Source organism: Trichoderma evansii, assembly GCF_050947405.1.
Source record: "Trichoderma evansii strain SZMC 28006 chromosome Unknown GGI43scaffold_9, whole genome shotgun sequence".
Classification (NCBI taxonomy): Eukaryota; Fungi; Ascomycota; class Sordariomycetes; order Hypocreales; family Hypocreaceae; genus Trichoderma; species Trichoderma evansii.
The window spans coordinates 899,209-922,924 of record NW_028145197.1 but is presented as its reverse complement, the minus strand read 5'-3'; the positions used below and the strand labels follow the sequence as shown (position 1 = coordinate 922,924).

The window sequence follows — 23,716 nt, the reverse complement described above, 5'->3', positions numbered from 1 at the left end:
ATGGAAACGCAGATGTGGTTAAACTGCTTCTTGATCAAAGAGCTAATATTGTAGCTAAGGGTAATAGTGGTGATACGCCACTTTGCAATGCAACTCGCAATGAAAAGCCTATGTAGTCAAGTTGCTGCGTGATCGAGGAGTCAGGCGTCAAATATAAGGCAACAACCATAGTTCAATGTACTGCATGTTTTTACATCATAGGCACATACACACACTCTCTCAATCTGTTACGCTCAATGACCTGCGTCTAGAGGTAACTATTCTCTACCCGCTGGTCTAACTTGTAGCAAGGCTCACGGTTACCAGTTTAGTAGGACCGTATGATAGCAATTACGACTTTACTGCCAGCCCTCAACTGCTCGCGACCTAAAGTACGATCTTGCTTGTCTAATGCTCATTTTCTTCCGACATAGAAAGTTATATTGACCCTTTGTATAATAGAGAGTAGATACGGGATGCTTCCTCAACATCTCATCAAATGTCTTACTCATCCAATGGTTTTTAAAGCATGAAGTCAAGCGACCCCAGTGGGCGAAGAACTTAGTCGCCGAAAGTTATTAGTGTTTTTCTCTTCAGGAAAAAAGAGTAGAAAAGAAGAACAAAGCATTGTTAATAATCAAACACATATTGTCTCAGGTCACTTGGCCATAACATAGCAGGCGCCGTTAAGGAAGAATCTTTTATGTAAACGGTCAGCTCTTTAAGTCCAACCTGGGTTCCTTGATAACATTTGCTTACTTGATAAGTATAAGCAAAATGTAGGGGACTCAGGCTTGCACGTATTTTAGCGCATGAGCGACTTACCCCTTAAATTCTCGTGCTCTGATTGGCTTAGGCCAGAATGATATAGAAGTTCTGCCTTGGCACCTTCAATGAGATAGTCTCTGTAATAGATCCCTAATGGCTCAGGGGCCTCTATACTAGTCTCCACTATGTGTAACAATAGGTCTATCTATACAAGATTGATTTGAATTTTCTTCTCGCTTAGGCTGATAGTTTCAGGGCTAAAGTTTTCAAGGTATCCTATACGTTCATAGTTACCATTCCCAAGCTTTCGCAATAGAATTCCGCTCGCGAGGCAACTGCGTGTCTTTAATTCACCATGGAGTAAGAAAACCTCGGCTCCGGAGGGAACAAAGTCAGAGCCCTTCAAATCTAGACGGTAATCTAGTGTTCTGAAGTCGCATATAATCCTTTTGGGGCTCTGAAACACAAACCCCAGGACCTTCCTATCCCAATCTGCTCCCGCTGGATATGTCTCGAGTACCTTGGCCTATTCACCGCCGTAATATAGTGTTGCAGTGCTGAGATAGCCGGCAATTGTCAAGCGAACAAACTTGAGCTGGCTGAAATTGCTTTCAGATACCGGAACCATATCGTAACTGATTTTGAATAGAACCCCAAGACCAAGTTGGCGCAACTCGGTTGCTCGGGCGGCGTCGTATTGGACCCTTATTTGTGCATGTCTCCCAGGCAAAGTGATTCTGTATCTCCTCCCACCAGAATCCTGCGACATATGTGAAGGTTGGCTCCACTAGCCGCTGGTAGTCTTTTGCGATGCCGGCAAATGCCGGCAGCTTGTCCTCGGGTTTCGTCAAACGTAGCATCGAATACTCTGCGACAACGTCGCACCACGTCTAGAAGGAGATGGTTCTACTCATCACTGGTTTATTCCGCCTTCCGCGTTCCCGCCACCCGTGTGCGTCATAACCACACTGGCAGGCGTTCAGTGAACAGCAGCTCTAAGATATGTCGGCTTCAGTGAAGTTTACTATCCTGGGCGACAACAGTTGTTCTTGGTAGACCCATCCTCTGGCAAGCAGTGGATGGGTTGGTTCCTCTGTAACCATACTAATGTCCTTCTCGGAGTTAGATTTAAGCTCCTTTACATGTGGGCGCTTGAGTCGAATATACACTGGGTAGTCATCAAGCAGTCGATGTTCGGTGAATTTCGCGGGTAGGTCGCTAAATAGAGTCTGGTGGCTTCCTTCACAAAAGGCGGCCGCGATGGTGAGAAATGAATTCTTGTAAATGATATCCATGTTGACAGCCTCTTTCTGCCACTCTTGAAGATCATCTTGGGGTATGCACAGACAGTCGATCCAGAGGTACTCAATTTGAAGCCTCCGAGTCGTGTAGACGACATCTTGGAAGAGTTGGGGCAAAGTTGCTGTCGGAACACCACGACAATACGTACCCAGCGTCGAGCTGCTCAAGGAGAGATCTCTAGTCCCTGGGCCCCATCTGTGACTGAGGCAAGCATATCGCACATGATTACCGGGGTTTGGTACTAGACGAACCTGCCCTTCATCCTGGAGAGACAGAAGACGAGTAGGATATAGATGTGTGCCAGGCTGATCTATCACGAGACTGCAGACTCTTTGGTGCTTGGTGAGGCACATCTGTAGCCATGCCTCGAGCTGTCGAAACGTAGCACCACTACCTGTATTCCCAGGGCTTATTGATGCGTTATTAATGTCTGGATTCCACGCCAGGGGGACCAGAGGTACATATTTTCCCCACTCCAACGACTCGATGACAGTTAGAGGCTCGACAGGGGGCATGCCAGCGGCCACTGTTCCATCCTCCTGAGGAAGCTCGCACCAGATCAGCTCATACTCTTCAGAGCCAAACTCTAACTTGCTTTGCCTGACATTAGACCAAATCAATTTTGCTGGCGACTTAGGCTCGAGGAACGTAACGAGCCTGGAGCAGACGGGGCACCCTCGGGATTTGGAGGCGAGCACTATCTTCCATGCAAAATCCAAGCGCAGCGACCTGAGCTGAGCTCTCCCCGGAGCACCGATGAGCCGGTCAGCTTTTATTGATTTCGTACCAGGCGGGAGCTCAAAGAGGCAGACGCCACAGCGGTGTCGAGGTTGGGGGTTTGCAGTACTCGACATCATAATTACTGGGCCGGCCGCACGAAGGTACCGCTTTCAGAGGTACTTTACAGGTTTACATCCTGGAAGCCAGCCGGACGTAACAGTATCCACTCGCGCCATGTCATCAAAGTGCTGCCTACCTATATTTAACTACTCTCTACAGCGTTGCAGTATAAGTTGATGAAAAGTAAGTACTTATTTACATAAACTCACAGAATAATTAATGTAAATAAACCATATACTTTAATTAAAAAGTTTCAAGAGCTTAATATTAGTTATTTATTATAGCAAATATACCCGGGTATATTAAAGTTTATATTAATTTGTAAAGAAATTTAATCGATTTAAGGTTAACTTTAAAGTAAAGCTTTGAAGTTAGCTACTATATAACCAACGGGTAGTTTCCAGCTAGATCTATATACTATAATGGCCGGCCTCGGCGCTCTGCTACAATAACGCCACAGACCCGGTTTGTTTGGAGGCCTTTTACACTGGGATGGAGGCCTGATATTACTTCTTTTATTTTACAGCCTCTGTTTTTCATCATCTAGAATTACCAAGGTACTTTGTAGATTTCACGTTGGTGGAGAAGTTTTTAGAAGGGCGCGGGTCCAATTTTTAGTGGCTCTGCTGTACCTGGCGCCTCATGATTAGCCTTGTAACTTAATCCCAGAGACGGCTTCTGTATAAATGAGCACTCGTGCTAATATCTTGGATAGACAGCATGAAATCATCAGATACCTACATGTACCTTTAAAACACGTTTATGCGCCTAATACATAGGTAGTTTAGTTGAGTGTGGGTATTTGTAAAACGTAGGTCGTTATTTGGGGTTTCCTCTGTTTTTTTTTTTACTTCCACAATCAGATTGCCTGTCTGGATTATTACACCTTGGAGAATTTTTATATCGACGAGGGTCTATTTTTTAGCGGCTCTAATTGTTCCTGGCGTCTTATGAGTACATGTATCTACTAGTAGCGCTCTTATACTCGACAGCTTCCATGTAACGAATGTGAATAGCTTAGATAGGTAGCATGAAATCGCCAAATCACTGCCTACAGAGGAATTTTGGCCACGTAATGCATGATGCGGGCTGCTCATGGTATCATTGGACGACGGTAAAAAAAAAATTCCAGAGGCGGCTGCCCAATAACAAAAATGCCTCTATAAAATACAACATCTAGAGCCTGGTGCCTAACATTAGCCCAATTTCATACATAGTCTACCAAGATTCTTCAATCTTTCGTGTCTGACTCTATTATTCTGCATAATTGACGTTCGCACAATGTCTGATCCTAAGAAATATACTGTTGGTTGGATCTGTTCTCAAAGCATGGAGCAGATTGCGGCAGCGGAATTTCTTGATGCTGAGCATGAGCGCCTGGAGAATCAATCGCCAAATGATCCCAACAACTATATCTTAGGCTCCATTAAGGAGCATAATGTTGTTATTGCTGTTCTTCCTCAGGAACAAGGAATAGCTTCCGCCGCCAATGTGGCGACCAACTTATTACGAAACTTTCCCAACATTAAGGTTGGTCTTCTGGTCGGCGTTGGCGGGGGCGCACCCAGCAAGAAGCATGATATCCGCCTGGGAGATGTCGTGGTCAGCGCGCCCTCAGGCGGCGGAGATGGAGATATATTCCAATATGATTTCGGGAAGACAATCTAGGAAGGGGCCTTTCAATACACCGGACATTTAAACAAACCTCCAACTATTTTGCGTTCTACGGCAGAAACGCTCCTGACTAACCATACGCGCCGTGGACATCAGTTCAAAGAAGATATTGATGGCATCTTAGAAAAAAATAAGAGGCTGATAAACAAATTTGGACGACCAGAGGCATCCAGCGATATGCTGTTTCTATCCACTATAGTCCATAAAGAAGGAGAATGCGCAGCAGAATGTGCGAAAGACAAACCCAATCTAGTCTCACGTCGTAAACGTACGGAATACGAGAATGATCCTGAAATACACTATGGTCTTATCGCCTCTGCGAATCGGGTTATGAAAGATGCTATTCTTCGTGATAAACTTTCGGCAGAGAAAGACGTCCTCTGCTTTGAAATGGAAGCAGCAGGGTTAATGAACAATTTCCCTTGCTTGGTGATACGCGGAATATGCGATTATTCCGACTCCCATAAGAATGATAAGTGGAAAGGCTTTGCCGCAATGGCAGCTGCTGCGTATGCAAAAGACCTTCTCGGTTTAATTCAACCAAGCAGAGTTGAAGTTGAACCGAGACTTGGCGAAGTTCTTATAGAAGGTCAGCTGCCCCCATATTCTATCTAGCATTTGAGGGCAAAGCTGGTCCTAATAAAATTATAGTTGCAGAAAATGTAGCCAATATTAACACAAACGTCGAAGACATCAGATCCCACATAATTTCACAGCAGGATCTCAAAATTTTAAACTGGCTAGCAGATTCTGACTATAGTAGTCAGAAAAATGATTACTTTAACAGACACCAGGAGGGTACCGGGCAGTGGCTCTTGGATTCTGCAGTATATCAAGGCTGGCTATCGAAAAGCAAACAAAACTTAATTTGCCCCGGTATACCCGGTGCTGGAAAGACAATTCTTACCGCTATTGTTATTGAAAATCTGCGTTCCCGATTTAGCAACGATCCAAAAGTTGGTGTGGCGTATAATTTTTATAATTTCAACCGTCAAGCCCAGCAAACGGCCAACAAATTTATGGCAAGTCTCCTCAGACAGCTTTGTCCACCCGAATTTCCGCTACCTGAGGCTGTGAAATCCCTTCATGACAATCATAGCCGCGAGAATACTCGTCCATCTTTGGAAGAAATTCTAAGGGCTCTAAAAGCTGTAGTCAAAACGTTTTCTCGAGTCTTTATAATGATCGATGCACTGGATGAATGTCAAATTCAAGAACGATCTCTATTTCTATCCAGTATCGCTAAAATCTAGGAAGAAGCCGACATCAATATTTTCGCAACCTCACGACCAAATTTAGAGATCGAAAAAGAGTTCCAGAGGTGTACTTTAGTGGATATTGTAGCCAGTCGGGACGATATATGCAAATATATCGATGGCTATATGTCAACACATCCACGCTATGTCCATAAGAGTACCGATCTTAAAGAGCGAATAAAGACTGAAATTGCAAATACCGCTGAAGGAATGTTAGTGCTAAATTCACTGGAGGAAGTTTAGCTAAATGTGCGCTCACATCGATCTAGGTTTCTGCTAGCCCAGCTCTATCTTGGTGTCCTGGAGGATAAGGTCTCAGTGGCAAGCATAAAGGACGCATTAGAAAAATTCCAGCGATTAAGAGAAATGAGGGGCGAAGACAAAAAACTTGAAATACTTAAAGGCGTTTATGATGATACATGGAGAGAATCAAGAATCAGAAAGGTTTCCACCGTCTAGCAGAAAATGCTCTATCTTGGCTTTGCCACGCAAAGAGGCGGTTTACAACAATAGAGCTTCAACATGCTCCAGTAGTGGATATGGAACTAGACCACGACAAAATCCCACAAATTTTCGACGATGATAGTATCCTAGAACTTGATCTCATAGTCTCGAGTTGCCTAGGATTGGTTACCGTCGACAAAGAGAGCAATGCCATACGATTAGTACATTATACAACGCAAGAGTACTTTGATCGAATGCGAAAAAAGTTTTTTCCTGAAGCAGAGACCAAAATCGCAAATGTTTGTACTTTATACCTTACATTTGATATCTTCGAGAGCGGTACATTTGATGACTCTCTGATTTATCCTGGTGAAAACCAGGTATTTTGGAACAGCCTGCAACTGAACCCATTTTATGGCTACGCATGTATGAACTGGGTATATCATGCAAATGAGACTAACTATTCTAGTCAAATCATTCGCGATTTCCTTACAAATGAAGAGAAAGTTGAGATTGCAGGTCAGGCCATATACGCGATGAAAGCAGCAGAGGATATTGAATGGATGCCACCAATGCTCATGACATCACTGGACCTGGCCGGCTTTTTTGGCGCTGTAAATTTAATAAAAAAGCTGCCAAGTATCTTAAATATCCCTTTGAGACCTGTTGGTCTTTACTATGCACTTTGTGGGGCACTATGGAATAGACAAACAGATGCGGCCCAGTGGCTTCTTGAGAAGGGCGCTGATCTTAGCATGGACGATGGATATTTCCAAACCCCACTGCTGTTAGCAGTGGCAAATGACGATGTGGATGCAGTCCAGCTACTTTTACACCATGGAGCAGACCCTGATAATGGAGATAATTCTAACTGGACGCCTCTCGCAAAAGCGGCATCGGGAGATAATATAGCGATAGTCCAACTACTTCTTGAAAAGGGTGCTGATTTTACTATAAAGGATCAATTCCAGCATATGACAGCCGTTGAATACGCAGTAGACAACTACAATGAGGATATGATCCGGCTAGTTTTTGAGAAGGCTACATGTACTTATCCTAAGCAAAAAGTTTATTGCCTGAAAAATTTATTGCTTAATGCTCTAGTATCCTATGGATATATGGAGCTTATTGAAAAGATTTTTGAGAAGGACCTTTGGCCGAAGGTAAAGGGAAGGTTTGGTAGCAAGCTGCTTTACTTCGCAATATCAAGGGGTCATAAAGATGTTGCTGAGCTGCTTCTCCAGAAAGGCGCTAAACTTATGCAAAAGGGATGGTATGGAGCGTTTGGGCTTACTGGGTATGAAAAAGCTGATAGAGAATGGCTTGCTCAAAAATTCCCCTTGCTTTTCACAAAATATGCTTGAATCTTCTCCCTCTTTATATAGCTTTATCAGATGTTGTTTATATAAATTAAAATGCAAGAATATATATCGAGTGTCAAATAGACCTTTGCTTTGCACGTAACCTCATTCCATCTGGCAGAATATCTTCTTAAACATGTGGGTCAACTTTCACGAAGCATCTATTATAAGTTCCGCTTTCATAACTACGTAATTTTATTGATACAAAGTAATTGAAGTAGTAGAATTGTCAATTTTATGTGAATAAGCTGCAAGTATCAATTTAAGTGTCAACATGAATACCATTCTTCAAATTTTTGTTATATATAAGCCAAAAGTCATAAGCCCGTAATACATGCCCATCTATTCCATCCATCCCAATTCTTTTGCAACAAAGCCCACACATCCCACAAACGCCGTAGCACCCGTAAACGCAATCAAAACGCCATATCCGCTTCCATACCCCCCAGTAGCCTGGTCCTGCCACGGCATACCCCTGATCAGAGCCTCGCTCAGCGGGCCCGATACAATGTTTCCAACGCCTCTGCCAATGGAGAGGAACGCAATCACCATGAGCGGATCATACTTGCTCACGCTGACGCCATCACGTTCTCCAACACTAGCTGCTTTGTCTCTTTCGGTAGACACCTTGACGACATGCCTCATAATTCCTGGCCACGAAGTCGTGAATGAGCCTGCAAAGAGGCCGTAGGCGAGACTAAAGACATATAAAATGCCAATGTTCGATCCCAGACCCCATAGAAGAAGAACACCAAAAACAGCTCCTACGGTTGATATCAGAATACAGGTCGTAACATGTAGCCTGTCGACCAGCGTCCCCATCGTGACGGGCCCAACTACTGATCCGATGTTGAGCACCAGCAGGGTAGCCGCAGACTCAAAAGAGCCTGCGCCGAGGATGTCCTGCGCATAAGTCGGGAGGAAAATTCCCGGTAAAAAGAACCCCATGCCTTCGATAACATTGCCCAGTTGGTATATAGCAAAGACGCGATTTCTCATAAAACCCCAATCTAACGGTTTGATATGAGCTGTCATTGACGGCGGCAGACGAGGTTTCACAAAATAGACCAACGGCATAGTCATGACAAAGAGAGCCACAGCCCATATTCGCAGCGTGGCGCGGAAACCATAGCGGTTGAGCAAGGCCTCGAGCACCAGCGGGATGGTGAAGCCTCCAAGACCCGTTCCTGACCACATCAGGCCATAGGCCAGGCCCTTGCGGCGATCAAACCACTCGTCTACATACATGAGACATGGGTTGTAGGCGATGGAGCCGCCGATGCCGTATAGAGCGCCTTGCGTGAGGATGAGGTGCGTTGTGTTTGTTGAGAACGAGGAGAGCGCAAGGGCAACGCACATCATGAGCAGGCCGATGGTGGGATTCCAGCGCCCTTGCTTGGGATAGAGGCGAGCGAGGGCGATGACGAGGGGAGCGTCGAGATACATGATGCCCTGGTTGAAGAATTCGTTAGTTCATCTCTTTTGTTAAAGAATGCGGTTGTCAGTATTTACCGTGGCGCAAGTTCCTATGATGGCAGTCTTGGACGAGCCTTCAAATGGTTCGTGAGTGCGGTAGTAATCTTGAAAGATGCCAAAGGCAAAAGGGAAGCCTGGTAAATCCTCGAATTAGCATCTTTGTCGATACTCAATATATCCGTCACGCAACTTACCCCATACCATGGCTTCCATCATAAAGCAAGCCGCCAGGAAAAGCCACGCATCTTTGCTTGTATCCGGCGGCGGAATAGAAAGGTCCTGCTCGTCTTGATCCTGGTTCTCACGCTGAGTCTCCACATCATCCGGACGAATCTCCACTACCGCAGTAGCATCGCTTGCACGTTTCTCATTCTCGCTGCTTTTATTAATGTCCGCCAGAGAACTGAGATTCTGGTCGCTTGGAGACGTAACCGTGGGGGTTGGCGAGGACGGCGACGTCACTGTTGGCGACGTCGAGGCGGATATTTCGGTGAAGATGGGCTCGACCGTAGGCATTGAGGTGCACTCGGCGGAAGCCCGTAAACAGATTTGCTAAGTGTGAAGTGATGTATATCTGTCTGTCTGTCTTTCTGTATGTATAAACCGACGTTTGAACTCCTGCTGTGATTTGAAATTCTGATATATGACAATGACAAAGATTTGCGCTGAAGATGCTAGATGAAGCTGTCAAACAGATAACTCCAAGTATCTTTCTTTGCTCAGACTTAAAAAAAGAAGAAGAAAAGGAAGAAAAAGAAGACGAACAGACAAACAGACAGATACACAATCACGATCACGATCACGCTCGCCCCTTTCCCTCGATCTCATTCCATCTCTCTAGCTTTATATACCCAGCCTCCCCCCAAAATCCACCCTCACGATACCTACTAGCATCATACGGAGCACCACCCGGCGGTCATGCCCAAACCTGGAACCACAAAAAGAAGACTGGAGATGGAAAGAAAAAAAAACTTTAATCTTCCTTCCTAGCTTCGGCTTGTCAGATGTCACTCTCTTTAAACCCTGGCTTTCGGCACTTTACCCATCGCCCGTAATACCTACTACAAAGTAGCCGCACGCTCTTTGTGTGAGTGTGCATATATCGGAACAGGAACAGGGGCCTCATCCGTGGGTTTCCATTACGAATTAGTTTAGTTTTCCCTTTTTGACATGACTAGCAAATCTGCTGCCATCATTATTACTACTAGTAGTAGTAATCATCGAGTAATATCAAGCAAGGATCCCAACTTTAGACATGACTTTTTCCTTTCCTACTACCAAAACCAGGGACCATAGAAGAGGCGCTTAGAGAAAAAAAAGAGCTAGGGTATGAACACCAAAAATTCGCAGCCCCCCGTCGGTATGTGCGAGTCCAGCCGCCCGGAAAGGGTAACTCCAGCAGCCCATCTCCATCTGCCTAGCAGCATCACGGAGTATCAGTATTACAGTAGTAGAAGAAGAAGAAAAAGGAAGGGGTTAAAAAGATGAAAAACTAAGATAGTCAGCTGAGCTATCCATCCAACCCCCTTGTTCCTTTTTTTGTCTACTTCTAAGCAGCTATACGCCTTATCGCATCGCGATGCCGGACGCACGAATTATGGGGCTGGGCGAACTTGCGGTAAAACCACGATATAGCACTACATACATGCCTATCCCTTCTCTTCTTTGCTCCCACGTGTTTTTTATATGCTTCTACTTTAATTTCTTACTATGTAGACGCCAATTTTATTCAAGCTCCTCTCAAGCTGCACTAATAGAACCACCTTTATTCACTAGCATTAGCAAAGGGGCACAGCTAGGAAAAAGCCATTTGCTGAGAGCAGCAGAGCAACGTTTTTGCTGCTCTGCTCCAATAAAAGCGCTGCCACCACCCCATCCAGGGTCCTCATGCAAGATATGCACAGCGCTTCCTATTCGGGCAAAGGAATACCCTATTTTTTCTCTCCGGGAGCTAAAAATCGTCTCCCGCGTTAGTGGAAAACTGGAACTTCGTGTGTGTGTATGGTTGACCTTGTTAGTGGAGAAGATCTAGAACATGCTGTCTTGGGCGGCTGCCATTCCTCTTTGGAGAGCTTCCGTCGTGCTCCGGACAGGCCAGGCACATGTTTCAAGAGAGAATGACTGAGAGTGAGAGTGAAAGATGCATCTGGTCACGCGGCTCATACAGGGATTTATATTAATTCATGCTTTCGACAGTCAAGGTGGTCATGGTGGCATTTTATATGATGGGAACACGCAGTAGTACAATGGTTGACAAGACAAGAGAAATTCTTTTTGTTATAGAGATGCATCTGTCGACTTCATGCCACATCAGGCTTGTCGCGTAAAACTAAAGACAGAAAAGGAAACAATAAAAGGAAACAAACGTAAAAACGAGACTCAACCTAAGTATTACACAAATACATGCAACTGCCTTGCAGCCTGCCATCCTGTGAAACAATGTCGAACAAGCCATGCTATAGATATGAGAGAGTAGTGACGACAAAAGAAAGATGGACAAAGAAAAAGACAGAATGAGAAAATGCACCCGATTCGCTCAAAGGAACATGCCGGCTCTGCAAAACAAGACAAATACCCCAGGAGTTTGCCCCTCCAAAAAGAGAAAAAGAGGAAGAAAAAAAAATCATGCAGGTAACCCACGCTGCAAGATGGAGCACCCACTTTCCCAAAAGCCGGTTAGGGCAAGAAAAAAAGAGGAAAAGAACTGGAAAAGAAACACAGATGAACAAGGCTATCCGGCGAATGCAGCCTGTTGTTCGACCCCGGCGGATATTTTATCAAACTAACGAGATGAAAAATTGCTGCTGCAGCTCCCCGCAGTCTTGGCTCAAATCACTTGGAACGCTCTCCCGTTTGTTGATCTGCCAATCGTCTTAAACTTCTGGTAGTTGCCATCGGCTCCCATCACATCGAACCGCTGCAACCCCATGCTTCCCTCGGTGTAGCCGCTGAAGTAGTACCCAATCACCACCACAAGGTACGTCAGCATGAGGATGGTGCCCTTGAAGTAGTTACTCTTGCCCTCACCGTACACATAGCTGAGCAAGAATACGCACAAGACAACGGTAACCAAGTCCCATTGCGGGAAGAGCAAAGAAAATGTGTACATGGCGGCATCACCTCCCACGGGAATATTGGGGAAGACAGCCGAGAAGAGTACCAGGCAAGGGATTTGAAGCAGGCACACCTGGAGAGCATATGCGGAGCCAATCTCCATCGATAGTGCAATGTTTCCGTTCATGGCGAAAGAAATGGCGTTCTAGACAAATTCAATTAGTGTCAGCCCAGACAAAAAAAAAGGAACGTGGGCACGGGTTCAGGGGATTGGGTGGGAATGATCCGCTTTGTGCTTACCAAAAACTCGGTAGTATTGGGGACTAGAGCAAAGAGGGTCAGTCCGAGAAATTTCTGGTCAATGGCAAAGCTCTCCAGCACGACGTCGACAGTGTCGACCAGAATCTCGGCAATTATGGCATACAAGATGGTGGCCCCCAGTAGGATCACAGTACTCTTGGTGCGGCTCCAGTTTGGCGCGTCGTGGCCTCCATGGCCCCCTGCGTGAGCAGTTGCAGCCCCCGCAGTAGCGGCGTCCTCTTCAACATCATGGAGGTGGCTTGCCCGGCTTGCGCCGTGCGGTCGCGGCGTAGCAACGCCGGTGCTGGACGGCTTATGCGCATATCGGTCACGGGAAGCAATTGTAGCCGCTGTGGCTGCGATCTCGGCAACTTCACGTACGAGAACGCTGTTGTCGACGTGGCTGAGACCGGGAACCTTGATCGTTGGGCGCAAGGGAGGCTGATCCTCATCAGCAGCACCCTTGGGCGGCACCACGTGAGGAGTGGTGTTTAAACCGTTGGCATTACCAGCATCCTGGGCAGTCGTGGAGCTCGGCCGGGAGCCGTCCGGTAAGCCCACCTGCTTTAGAGACTGGCCCAAGATGCGCTTGTAGAGATGCGAATCGCGTATATCAGCCCCGGTACCCTCGGCCGTAGATGGCTGATGCGGGGGTCGAAGAGTGGCGGACGCATGCATAGCCTCTTCGTGTCTCTTTTCTTCAATCTCTGCATTCCAGATGACGGCAGCGTGAGTACGTAGAGTAAACCAGAGTCCGACAAGATATGAGAAGAAGAGTAAGAACGCTGCTGCATAGCAGTATGGTCGCACGGCCTCGAGATAAAATCGGTCGTCGAGAGCAGGCACTTGCGAAAAGTAGCACCGGCGACAGTCCCTTGCAGCGCCGTCACCGGTGAGACCACCATAGGCATAGTCCTCGCAGTCCATGCAGTTAAGCTCATGGGAGCCGTATATTTGGTAGAATAGCGTCGGACCAAAAGCGCCAACCACGGCAAAGAGCAACATGGTAGATGTCACACCGGCCGATTTGGCGTTGAATCGCTGGGTCTTTCGCTTCAGGGCGCCAAAGCACATGGAAATGCCCGGCAAGAACAAGATACCGGCAAAGATACTTCCCACAATACTTCCTTCAACAAGCTGTCCTTTGCCCTGGTTCAGTGCAACGCAGTACAGGAAAACCTCAACAACGGTGGCAAAGAAGGCATTGATAGCAGCACCCAAGCCCATGGAGGACTGAGCAGAGATGGATGCTACGGCCTGGCCAATAAAGTATGCTAGCGGGATGATAGAAAGCAAGCCTGCAGCAAACAAGAAGGCGGGCGACGTAATGAGAATCTCCAATCCTAGGGTTCGATCCAGAATGGCCCAGTCGCCAATGACAAAGACCACAACGACCATGAGATTGATGAGGAAGATGTTTGTACCATCGATGGTATACTTCCAGTACTTTGAGCCAACGGCACGATAGGTGCAAACCAGGATGGATGAGTCTGGGGCATCGTCTACTCGAGCGTAGCTAATGTGAGACTCAAAGGATAGAGCGAGAGGATGTCGCCTGAGGTGGTCAAATAGCAGCATGGTTACCTTGCCCATGGGAATCCAAAAGACGAGGAACCAGCAGATGCCAGACACGAGGATCAAAGAGGGTGAAATAAGGCAGTAGAAGAAGATGAAGAAGATGATGCGACCAATATTCCACTCTCCGCGGCCAAACAGCCTTCGCTTCAAGCGAGGGTGTAGATCGCTAGACTCCCTGCGACGTCCTCGTCCCAGTAAGCTCTCTGTCTCACTAGGTGGCTCCGAGTCCAAGCTCCTCCTGGAGCGACCGATGATGGAACGGTGTCGATCAGGTCCAAAGAATAGCCGGCCGTATTCCAGGTCGCCATTCTGCCATTGCTCGTATTCTGAGATGCTTCTGCCTTCATCCTGGTCTTCGTCCAAGTAGGCCTCGTCCTTCTCAAGCCGGATAAACTTGCCAAAGGGGTAGAATATATAGCCCGCCAGACCCCACAGGACTCTTCCATACTCTCTGCCGCTGGGCGCGGCAGCAAACAAAAGGCAGATGATTGCGCCAAAAGCTGCAAAGCAGGCTATCCACCATCCAAAGAATATGGTCCAGACCAAGTTAAAGAGAAGTAACCAGCTGCTTACTCTTCCGCCAGGCGTCGAATGAATATCTGCCTGGGCAAACTTTTGAATCGATCTGTCTTTCTTGTACAACGCAGGCTTCCAAACTCGAATACCAAACGGATGCGTTTGGTTAATGGCCTGTTGTCTGTCTTTGAGGGTGAAGCTTTCGGCCTCGCTAATTTCGCCTTCGGATTCGCAGTCAACATGCTCGTCTAACGGTAGCTCCTCTTCCACCTCGTGTTCTTCTCCCGCTACACTGTGTTCGTCGTCTCGTTCGTCTTCTTGCTCCTCTTCAGCACTGCGATATGACTGGATGCGGGTGAGTCCTGGAGCTTGCGGGCGTCGGCGCGTTGAGAAACCACCAGCGCGACGTTCGGCGGCATCTGCCTGGACTTCGTAGGCGTCGTCATCCACGGAAAACACTGCGCCTTTGTGTGGTGTATTCGCTGACGTGCGCCGTGACAATGGTGGCTTTCGCAGGCGAGTGTAAGACTGACTCCTTTCGGGGCCTGCAGCAGACGTAGAACGTCCTGCAACAGACTGAATGTTTCGCGCTACCTGTTGGCGATCGATGGAAGGCTCGCCTAGTGTTTGACTGCTTCGGATGCTCGACGACCCCTGGATGGTGCCTTTTGACGGGTTAGCATCTACAACCTCAGAATCTAGCTTGGGTATGACAGTATCGTTTGTCCTACCATATCCCTCGGGTCGCCGCCGTACGGTGTCTGTCGACTGGATGTTTTCTGGCGTGCCTTCGCCAATTATCGACGAATGCCTGGACAGGGGATTCGTTCGTGTGTCTGTCGGTGACATCATGCCAGAGGAGGAAGTGCTGGCGCGATGCGCTGGAGGCGCGTTGTCCTGCTGCGAAGGATCCATGGCGGTCGAGGCGAGCAGCGACGATGCCGCGACAGAGTTGACGATGAGCTTCTCACGCCTGTTAGACGAGAGCTAGGCAGGCCTAATAGAAAAGGGAAAAAAAAGATGAGATAACAACGTCCAAGGTCGAGGGTATCCCTGTCGCCCAGCGGCTTAGATAGATCGGGCTAGTGAGCTTAGCAGTGTGGAGGGGTTCTGAACACGGGATCAGGGAGAGTGTGTGTCGATGATGGTGGCTTGAATTTGTAGCATCGGAGACATGGGGAAAAGACACGTAAAGGGTGGAGGTAGCGTGAGCAGAGAAGACGTGGAAGAGTCACGGAAGATTGATGGTAGTGAAGTGGTTTAATAGAGCCTTGGAGAAGGGAAGATGTTGAGGTTGGAGTAGAAGTAGCAGGCAGCGCTAATTAGAATTAAAGCTAGTATAGCTGAGGCTCGGCTTCACCTCTTGCCAGACCGACCAACGACGACCAACGATGGAACTCTAAAAGACACTTCGCAGCGCCTACCGAGTAAAAGGCCCGGATCTTGTATCGCCTGTGCCAAGGTCAACTAGACTAGCGATAATTTAGACGACCTCAACTGCTGCCCTTGACTTCTTCAGCCGTACTATTTGCGGAGGAGCTGCGCTGAGCTTCTGCAGGATGACACACTAATACGCGCAGCCCGCTTTTTGCATGGCATGCAGCACTCCCTTGCTTGGGCACAATGAAAGGCTCGAGAAAACAAAGACTGGGGAAGAGGAAAACAAAAACAAAAACAGGGCATCCTTGGGCTCTTGACCGTCTGGCGGGCCGCTCGCACGACTTTTGCGACTTATCGCCTGGCATATCTTGTGATCCGCCGGGGCTCATCCAGTTCGTGACCTGCAAGGCCTGCTCTTGGCGGCTATGAACAACGTCATTGTGCTTATCTCTGGCGGTGGCACGATGGACAAGATGATTAAAAACGCGCCAGTTGCTACCCAATGGATACTACGAGTATGGGGAATTCTTATGCGCTCCAGATTATTCAACATTTTGCAAGCTCTAGTGAATTTTGGTAGCGGTGAATGGTAAATAGTGGCTTCGAGTGGGTAGATACAGATGGATCTTGTTCATCGACATTCGCAAAAGACTTACATACATTAGCATGACATGCAACCACGATATGTACATACAGACGCTCGAGCTTGAGACTAAAACGGTGTGGCTTTTGACATGCATGCCTCAGCTAGTCTCGCTTTTGGCATTCTACCACTTTTTATTGGGTACACAAGCTTGTTAGTACGGTGCTACACCGAAGTACTACCAGCAGGTCAACTCAGCTCAGCTCAGGCTGGGCGGAGCCCGGCAGATGGATATTCCGCTGCCCAACGACAGCCCGCCCTGCTAGGCCGCCTGGCTTACGAGCACCAGCTGTAGCCTTGTGCAGCTTCAACTTGGCCCCAATTCGTCTGTACACTAAGCAGCAACTCCCTACCATTCCGCATTCTATACGAGGATCATCTTGACGACGCATATCACAACCGCAGCAGATTCCCCCGAAGTGCCGCTACCGATTCTCTCTTCTCCTCCCTTTGCAACACCACCCAGAGCCCGCCCAAGATGGCGCTCGACGAGTACTACCGTAACAAGATCGAGGCGATGAAGCTAGAGATCCTCAAGGGTCAAGCTGCTCTCCGCCGTCTCGAAGCCCAACGCAATGACTACAATTCCCGTGTCCGATTACTGAGAGAAGAGCTGGGCCTGCTACAACAGCCCGGATCCTACGTCGGAGAGGTTGTCAAAGTGATGAGCACCAAGAAGGTTCTCGTCAAGGTACATCCCGAAGGCAAATATGGTTGGTCATCACCATCATCATCCTTATAAAACACCGACCCGCCCGCAGCTACTAACCATCCTCTTACCCCAGTCGTCGACGTCTCCGATAATGTCGAAATCGCCAAGCTTACCCCCGGAAAGAGAGTCACACTGCTGTCAGACAGCTACAAGCTGGAGAAGATGCTGCCGTCATCGGTCGATCCCCTAGTATCGCTCATGATGGTAGAAAAGGTCCCCGACAGCACATACGACATGATTGGTGGATTGGATCAGCAAATCAAGGAGATTAAGGAGGTTATCGAGCTGGGTCTTAAGCACCCGGAGCTGTTCGAGTCTTTGGGTATTGCCCAGCCCAAGGGTGTCCTGCTATATGGACCCCCAGGTACAGGAAAGACCCTGCTGGCCAGAGCTGTGGCCCACCACACAGCTTGCAAGTTTATCAGAGTCTCTGGTTCAGAACTGGTGCAGAAATACATTGGTGAGGGTAGCCGAATGGTCCGAGAGCTCTTCATCATGGCCCGAGAGCATGCCCCATCAATCATCTTCATGGACGAAATCGACAGCATTGGTTCCTCTCGAGTAGAGGGCTCATCAGGTGGTGACTCTGAAGTCCAGCGAACCATGTTGGAGCTGCTGAATCAGCTGGATGGTTTCGAGCCCACCAAAAACATCAAGGTCATCATGGCCACTAATCGTCTCGACATTCTCGACCCCGCCCTGCTGCGACCCGGTCGTATCGACCGAAAGATCGAGTTCCCCCCGCCAAGCATCGAGGCACGAGCCGACATTCTCCGAATCCACAGCCGAAAGATGAACTTGACCAGAGGCATCAACCTCACCAAAATTGCAGAGAAGATGAATGGCTGCTCCGGAGCCGAGTTGAAGGGTGTGTGCACAGAAGCGGGCATGTACGCCCTCCGTGAGAGAAGAGTACACGTCACACAAGAGGACTTTGAGCTGGCAACGGCCAAGATTCTCAACAAGCATGATGATAAGGAGGTCTCTTTGGGCAAGCTGTGGAAGTAATTGGGTCGCGTTTTTCAGCAAATACATACAAAAATATACACACCAAAAATTGTATGCCGCGCCCTCGGTTTTGTTTTATAGAACAGAATGGCAGTAACGGAATTGGAGTTGCATGGATAGTTGAATTATACCATTATTCGGGTATCAACCCCTAGCTTCCCACCTTGTCACCATCCTTAGATATGTGCCAGATGAGTAATGAAAATGTATCATACAACACTACCTAATAAGAGACGAGTATCTCTATTCCCCCGCTTAATATGTTGGACTACCCCAGTGCTAGTAGATAAAAGAACAGCAGCGATGTATACTCTATGTCTATACTTTCCCGAAACTGATCTTATGTTCGCTGAGCGGCCTCTCCTTCAGGGGAGAAAACTCCATGCCTGCCCTTGTATGCAGATGTCTCTGCGGGCTTCCATCCGCTCTTCTGCAAGAGCTCCTTATCTTGGAGCTGGTACACCTTGACGTGCAGGGGACGGCAAACCTTGATCATCTCCTTCTCGCTATCGCTTCCAAAGCCCCAGAGGGAGAGATCGCCGCCGGGACAAGTACCTATGAAAAGCATTCGGTCAGTTAAACTCGTATTTTCAAAAAAAAACTTCGGACCTATTATGCAGTCATGGGACTAGATGTGGATATCAAACATACTCAGCGCCATGAGGACATCCTGCTCTGCCAGGAACTCAATAGAATCACCCTTCTCAGCAGGACAAGGACTCATGAAATATCGACCCTTGTCATCTAGACCAGTAACCTGGAATAGGTTCAACACATCGTGGACGTCATCCTCTCTCAGTCCCCACTTGGACACGGCACGGCTCAGGTTCGAGTGGCAATGGAAGTCGTACTGAGATCCAGACAACACAGTGTTAATGTACGGGTCACAGCGTGTGCCCAACAGGTCGTGCACGCGGCCGCCATTCTCATCCTCGCCGTACCATGCCAGGCTGTCGGAGATGATGGTGACAAGGGGTCGCATGTAGGGGAGGTTGGACCAAAGGCGGTCATGGGTGGTGACGTGGGTGGAGTGAAGCTGGCGGGTACGGCTGGCCCAGAAGCGCTCGCGAGGGTTGTGGCGGTTCCAGATGTTGAGATCGCCTTTTATACATGTTAGTTTTGTATATAATTTGTTTATAGTGTTGAACTTTATTAAAGGTTTATATGAATAACGCAGAGTGACATCTATATAGAAGTACAGCAACAATAAGATACAACTTACCAACCTGCGGTCCCTCAGGAGTGCTGATTTCAATAATCGATCCTGCTGGTGCCTCCCAAGCTATGCCTGATCGAATCGGCACGGTAAACTCCTCAACGAGAACTCGTGGGGCCTGCTGGATGGTTGCGTAGAGATCCTTGTCGACGGCCAAGGGGGATCCGGTAGTTGGGAGATATGCCGGGACGGGCTTGGGAACAGGCTTGCGGGCCTTGAGGCGCTCTTCTGGGGATTGAGACATGATTGGAGCTTTTTACTCTAATGTTTCTTTGAAGATGGTAATGTCTGAGGCTTTTTCTATATCAGTGTTTTGATAGCGGGTGAGAGAGGCGTATGCGTCAACTAACATTGAATCTCAGACTGGTTGTTAACGGGTATAGTCTTGCTCTACCGAGAGTCTCGACAATGGTTACAGATCTTTACAAAGAAGCTTAGAACAAGGTTATCCCAACCCTCATGAAAGCCCAATTATCGCGCCCTTAATCTAACAACCGCAAATAAAACGCACCTCATTCCCCCTCCCCATCACCCTCATTACAATGCGGTAGGCGATGACTAAGTAGAACCACAAGCTCTTACATTGCGGGGATTTGGCGCCTCCGCAAAATTGGTTCTTTACGCGCCAAAAAGGCTTTATCTGAGTAGTTTTTCTGGGGCAAAAATTAGGGGGCTCGTTATCTAGCACAGCATACTGTGTTTAAACTACGTGCGTGGAAGAAGAAGAAAGATTGTACTTGTAGGTAGGGCGCGCCCTGGGCGGATTTTGGCGGCATAGTGAATTGGGGAGGTTTGAGAGGCAGATAAAGTCGTTTGCCTATCTTATCGGGTTGGTGTGGGAATATTTGGGGAATTGGGGTAGCATTTGATGTGATGTGATGGGTAGTGAACGATCTGGCATTGCATGCAGTAGCAGTATCGAAAAGAAAATTCTGTGTGTGATAGAGAGTGATTATGTCTCAAAGAGACTGTCCTAGATGAAACCTGCAGCTGTTAAAGATGAGGAGAAACAGAAATCATTCGATACTGAGACTTATCATAAAGCACCCATCCCCAAATTGGCAATATGACTCAAAAAGTGTAGGGTAAATCAATCAATCAGATGTAAAGCCTTCATTTTGACTTTAGGCACCCAATCTGAACTGTTCCATGAAAAGAAATGCATGTATGCACTCGGTTCGATCCGCGCTGCTCAAAACGCAACACAAAATTCTCCATGATCGCCCGCTACAGGTGATCTACCGTTTTGTCCTAGACACAGCCCGGATGCTGCTGATCCGTGTGGTAGATCTCAATGAAAGGAGCATATCAACTGATATGGACATTATCGCTTTTTAGCTACATGTTTAATAAGGATATGCAAGGCACGCATATCCGAGGCGAGGAGGTTGCTCTTATTTTTAGATGTCTCAATTCTCTCCAACAGCTTTTGTGGGCCTGAGACTCTCTGCCTAAGAGGCGTATCGCCTTCATATTCAGGCTTTTGACCAAAGGGGCGTTTGACGAAGAGAATTATACATGAGATACTGTATTGATGTATCTCGGATTACCAATAAGTGCTCGAAGCCATCGCTAGACAATATCACGGATGAGGGAAATTCACTGTGGACATTGACTCTTGGGCCACAGTTGCCCGGAGTCACCCCGCTTCTCCATTTTCTGGAGACCGTCTTGCAAGTTTTACTCTGGGGATTGAGCTATTGGGCCGATTGTAGGTAGTAGCAGCAAAAAGTATTATAAATGTGAGATATGGGGTGTGTGTGGTGCTCATGGCGATGAGTATGTGTATCAAGAAGTCGTATTGATATCATGCCAAGCGTCGCAATACCTTGCCACAAAGGGTCGATATATCAATATTTTACCTTTTCTTCACTTGAGGATAATATGTGGAGTCGAGTTTCTCCGAAAATAATCCAAAACCAAATCTCGAATACTGCTAGAGAGAACCGTCAGCAACAGGGCAGCAACGTGCGTTATTTGCAGGCCCCTCCCCCTCAAGCACCCTCCATCCAACCGCTGCATAGCGGGATACGTGGGTGCTTGTTGTTAGTCCAGGTGTTCTGTGCGTCGACAAAAGACGTGGTGGACAGACGGTGGTCGTTGCAAACTGCTTTGCTGGTGCTGCCACGCTATTTCTTGCCGTGCGATGAAGTCCACTAACTTGGATCGGATCCAAAGACACAGACCAATCATGGTGCCCTGCACAGCGGGAATCAAGAAGATGTTAGTGCAGCCTTGAAATGACCTGTGATAATGCCTCAGAATGGTTTACTGTAAATCAGTCAGCAGGCAGAGCTGAGGCCAGCCTTACAAAAATCTTGAAAATGAATATGCACCGAGGTTTTCAATATTTTTTGCCGTCGAGCCCTCGGACGTTCGCGGTCTCGGATCTTCAAAGGCCTGGCACCCCTAAAGACAGGATTTTTATCCCAATCCTGCTGGGATCGCTGTTCGCGTGCACCAGACCTCATGAGACGTTGTGGGGAACATAGTGTTTTGACGATTGCGTGACCCGACAGAGATTGCGTGACTCGCAATCGGGCTGAAGCAGGGCCAAAAGACCAAAAAATTATCAAGAGAAAATCCCGGTTTCACCCCTTGCTGATAATGCTAATGGTAGTACGTAGGCCTGGTAGGGAGGACTAATGGCAGTAGTAGCACTCATGAATCGCGGAATGGTCTCACGATACCTTCTCATTCTGCGTCTAGTTGATAGCAAAAAAAGATGCATATTTTGACATTTGACTATGGTCCCGGTTACCCGTTTTACCCGCCCTTACCGTTACGGGAGAGTGAGGTTATGCACGATGTTCCTGGACTATGGGGTTTGCCTTTGCTTCGTATTTGAGGTTTAAGTGATGAGCTGTTATTATGGAGCAGCCGAACTTGGTACCATTACATACTGGCTCCGTTGGCTGCTGACCTTGCCTCTTCGGAGACTTATTTCTGCTATAGGAGGGATGTTGTGATACCTGAGACTGCACTACAGCACTTTGCAAAAGTTAGCCACGCTCCGAAGCCCTGCTGGGGTCATCTCAGCACAAACTGAGGGATGCAATGCATCCTTAGTGGATGGCAGCTGAGGGGGCCCCCGAGCAGGGGCACACGAAAACTGGCAGCTCTTGACCGATTATGAGAATTTTTGGGAAATCTAGTCACTCCTGTAAGAAACCTAGTGGGCAGCTGGCCTCGTCACCGGTGTAAGATTGAGATGAGCGGCGAGACGGCCAAGTTGTGTGCTCACAGGAATCGGGATACGACGCTGAATGTTGGGGATGGACGAGTCTGGAACGCAGAGGCGGCAGAAGGCAGAAACGGCAGTGGTCTGGAGCTGTCAATGGCATTGAGGGACTCCGTACCGCTCCGAACACTCCGCATAAGACAAGGGACTCAGTTGTACTCCGTACGCCTTACAGATGAGGCCTGCCAAAGGGAGAGAGTGAAGGGTGTGGTGTGCAGCTTTTCGTGTCAATATGTTAGTACTCGGTAGCGTGCATGGATATACATGCTACTGCTATCGATAGTCTACTTGCAGCGACGGTATGATGCCTGTACCTGTCTATCACCATGTTTCCATCTCAGTAGCCCCTTTGCTGCGGCTGCGTTCTACTGTTGCTGCGCCGAGTAGCATTTGCAGCTCTGCATCGTGGTCTGCTTTTCCATTGAGGATACCTCTTAGCAGGCACCGTTTAGGAAGGCGGACAGACGCCGCTTACAGCCGTTATGCCGTTTTGAGACGGCTACGTCATCGCCCAAAGGAGAGCTGCCCTTTTGCAACCCCGTTTTTAAATCTCAGCTGGCCGCTCGCCTTGGCGCCTTTGTCTTGGGGGTGAGGAGGGACAGCGGCGGACAATGTACAGCGAGGTACCAGGCAATGGGTGCCTTCAGCGCTGTTATTAGCACCTGATTGCTTACAAGCTACAGTACAGTGCAGTATGTACAGGGAAAAGGGAGTAACAGCAACATCAGCAACAGCAACATCAACAGCACAGCAGGGCGTGCGCGCGTGTCCTTTTGTGCGATATGACAATTCGCTTCCACTGTACGTGTATGAGGTGAGCGTGACCAGGCGCCAATTTGCAGCTGCAGAGCATTGGATTGGCACAAGAATCAAATCAAGCTTCCGCGGCAGGCACCCGCTGCGCTGGTGGATGGAGCGAAATTTCTAGCCCATGATTATCAATCGCTGGCTGGCACCACTGCTAGCCC

General features: G+C 48.0%; 6 protein-coding genes across 6 annotated transcripts; 2 read left to right on the top strand and 4 right to left on the bottom strand.

The window, feature by feature from the left end:
- Positions 1 to 1,629: 1,629 nt before the first annotated feature.
- On the bottom strand, positions 1,630 to 3,365 carry GGI43DRAFT_374314 (HET domain-containing protein). The gene has a single exon (XM_083202585.1). It carries the CDS (start codon positions 2,904 to 2,906, stop codon positions 1,743 to 1,745), a length of 1,164 nt encoding a protein of 387 aa, XP_083061003.1. The 5' UTR covers positions 2,907 to 3,365; the 3' UTR covers positions 1,630 to 1,742.
- An 805-nt stretch (positions 3,366 to 4,170) lies between these two features.
- On the top strand, positions 4,171 to 7,627 carry GGI43DRAFT_422769 (uncharacterized protein; the record flags this gene model as incomplete). Its single annotated transcript, XM_083208152.1, has 6 exons — positions 4,171 to 4,491; positions 4,558 to 5,152; positions 5,215 to 5,735; positions 5,817 to 6,031; positions 6,089 to 6,224; positions 6,254 to 7,627. The coding sequence occupies 6 exons, from the start codon at positions 4,171 to 4,173 to the stop codon at positions 7,625 to 7,627; spliced, it is 3,162 nt and encodes a 1,053-aa protein (XP_083061002.1).
- A 339-nt stretch (positions 7,628 to 7,966) lies between these two features.
- GGI43DRAFT_422768 (major facilitator superfamily domain-containing protein) lies at positions 7,967 to 9,616 on the bottom strand (the record flags this gene model as incomplete). Its single annotated transcript, XM_083208151.1, has 3 exons — positions 7,967 to 9,076; positions 9,137 to 9,234; positions 9,295 to 9,616. The coding sequence occupies 3 exons, from the start codon at positions 9,614 to 9,616 to the stop codon at positions 7,967 to 7,969; spliced, it is 1,530 nt and encodes a 509-aa protein (XP_083061001.1).
- Positions 9,617 to 11,296: 1,680 nt separating this feature from the next.
- GGI43DRAFT_404575 (calcium:hydrogen antiporter) lies at positions 11,297 to 15,567 on the bottom strand. The gene is made up of 2 exons (XM_083205942.1): positions 12,455 to 15,567; positions 11,297 to 12,359 (listed from the first exon to the last, which is right to left on the bottom strand). The coding sequence occupies exons 1-2, from the start codon at positions 15,461 to 15,463 to the stop codon at positions 11,928 to 11,930; spliced, it is 3,441 nt and encodes a 1,146-aa protein (XP_083061000.1). The 5' UTR covers positions 15,464 to 15,567; the 3' UTR covers positions 11,297 to 11,927.
- A 1,391-nt stretch (positions 15,568 to 16,958) lies between these two features.
- On the top strand, positions 16,959 to 18,390 carry GGI43DRAFT_374087 (proteasome regulatory particle base subunit RPT6). The gene is made up of 2 exons (XM_083202583.1): positions 16,959 to 17,284; positions 17,357 to 18,390. Exons 1-2 carry the CDS (start codon positions 17,050 to 17,052, stop codon positions 18,289 to 18,291), a joined length of 1,170 nt encoding a protein of 389 aa, XP_083060999.1. The 5' UTR covers positions 16,959 to 17,049; the 3' UTR covers positions 18,292 to 18,390.
- A 71-nt stretch (positions 18,391 to 18,461) lies between these two features.
- GGI43DRAFT_374223 (urea carboxylase-associated family protein) lies at positions 18,462 to 19,852 on the bottom strand. Its single transcript, XM_083202584.1, has 3 exons — positions 19,514 to 19,852; positions 18,943 to 19,392; positions 18,462 to 18,846 (listed from the first exon to the last, which is right to left on the bottom strand). The coding sequence occupies exons 1-3, from the start codon at positions 19,749 to 19,751 to the stop codon at positions 18,632 to 18,634; spliced, it is 903 nt and encodes a 300-aa protein (XP_083060998.1). The 5' UTR covers positions 19,752 to 19,852; the 3' UTR covers positions 18,462 to 18,631.
- Between the last annotated feature and the right edge of the window lie 3,864 nt (positions 19,853 to 23,716).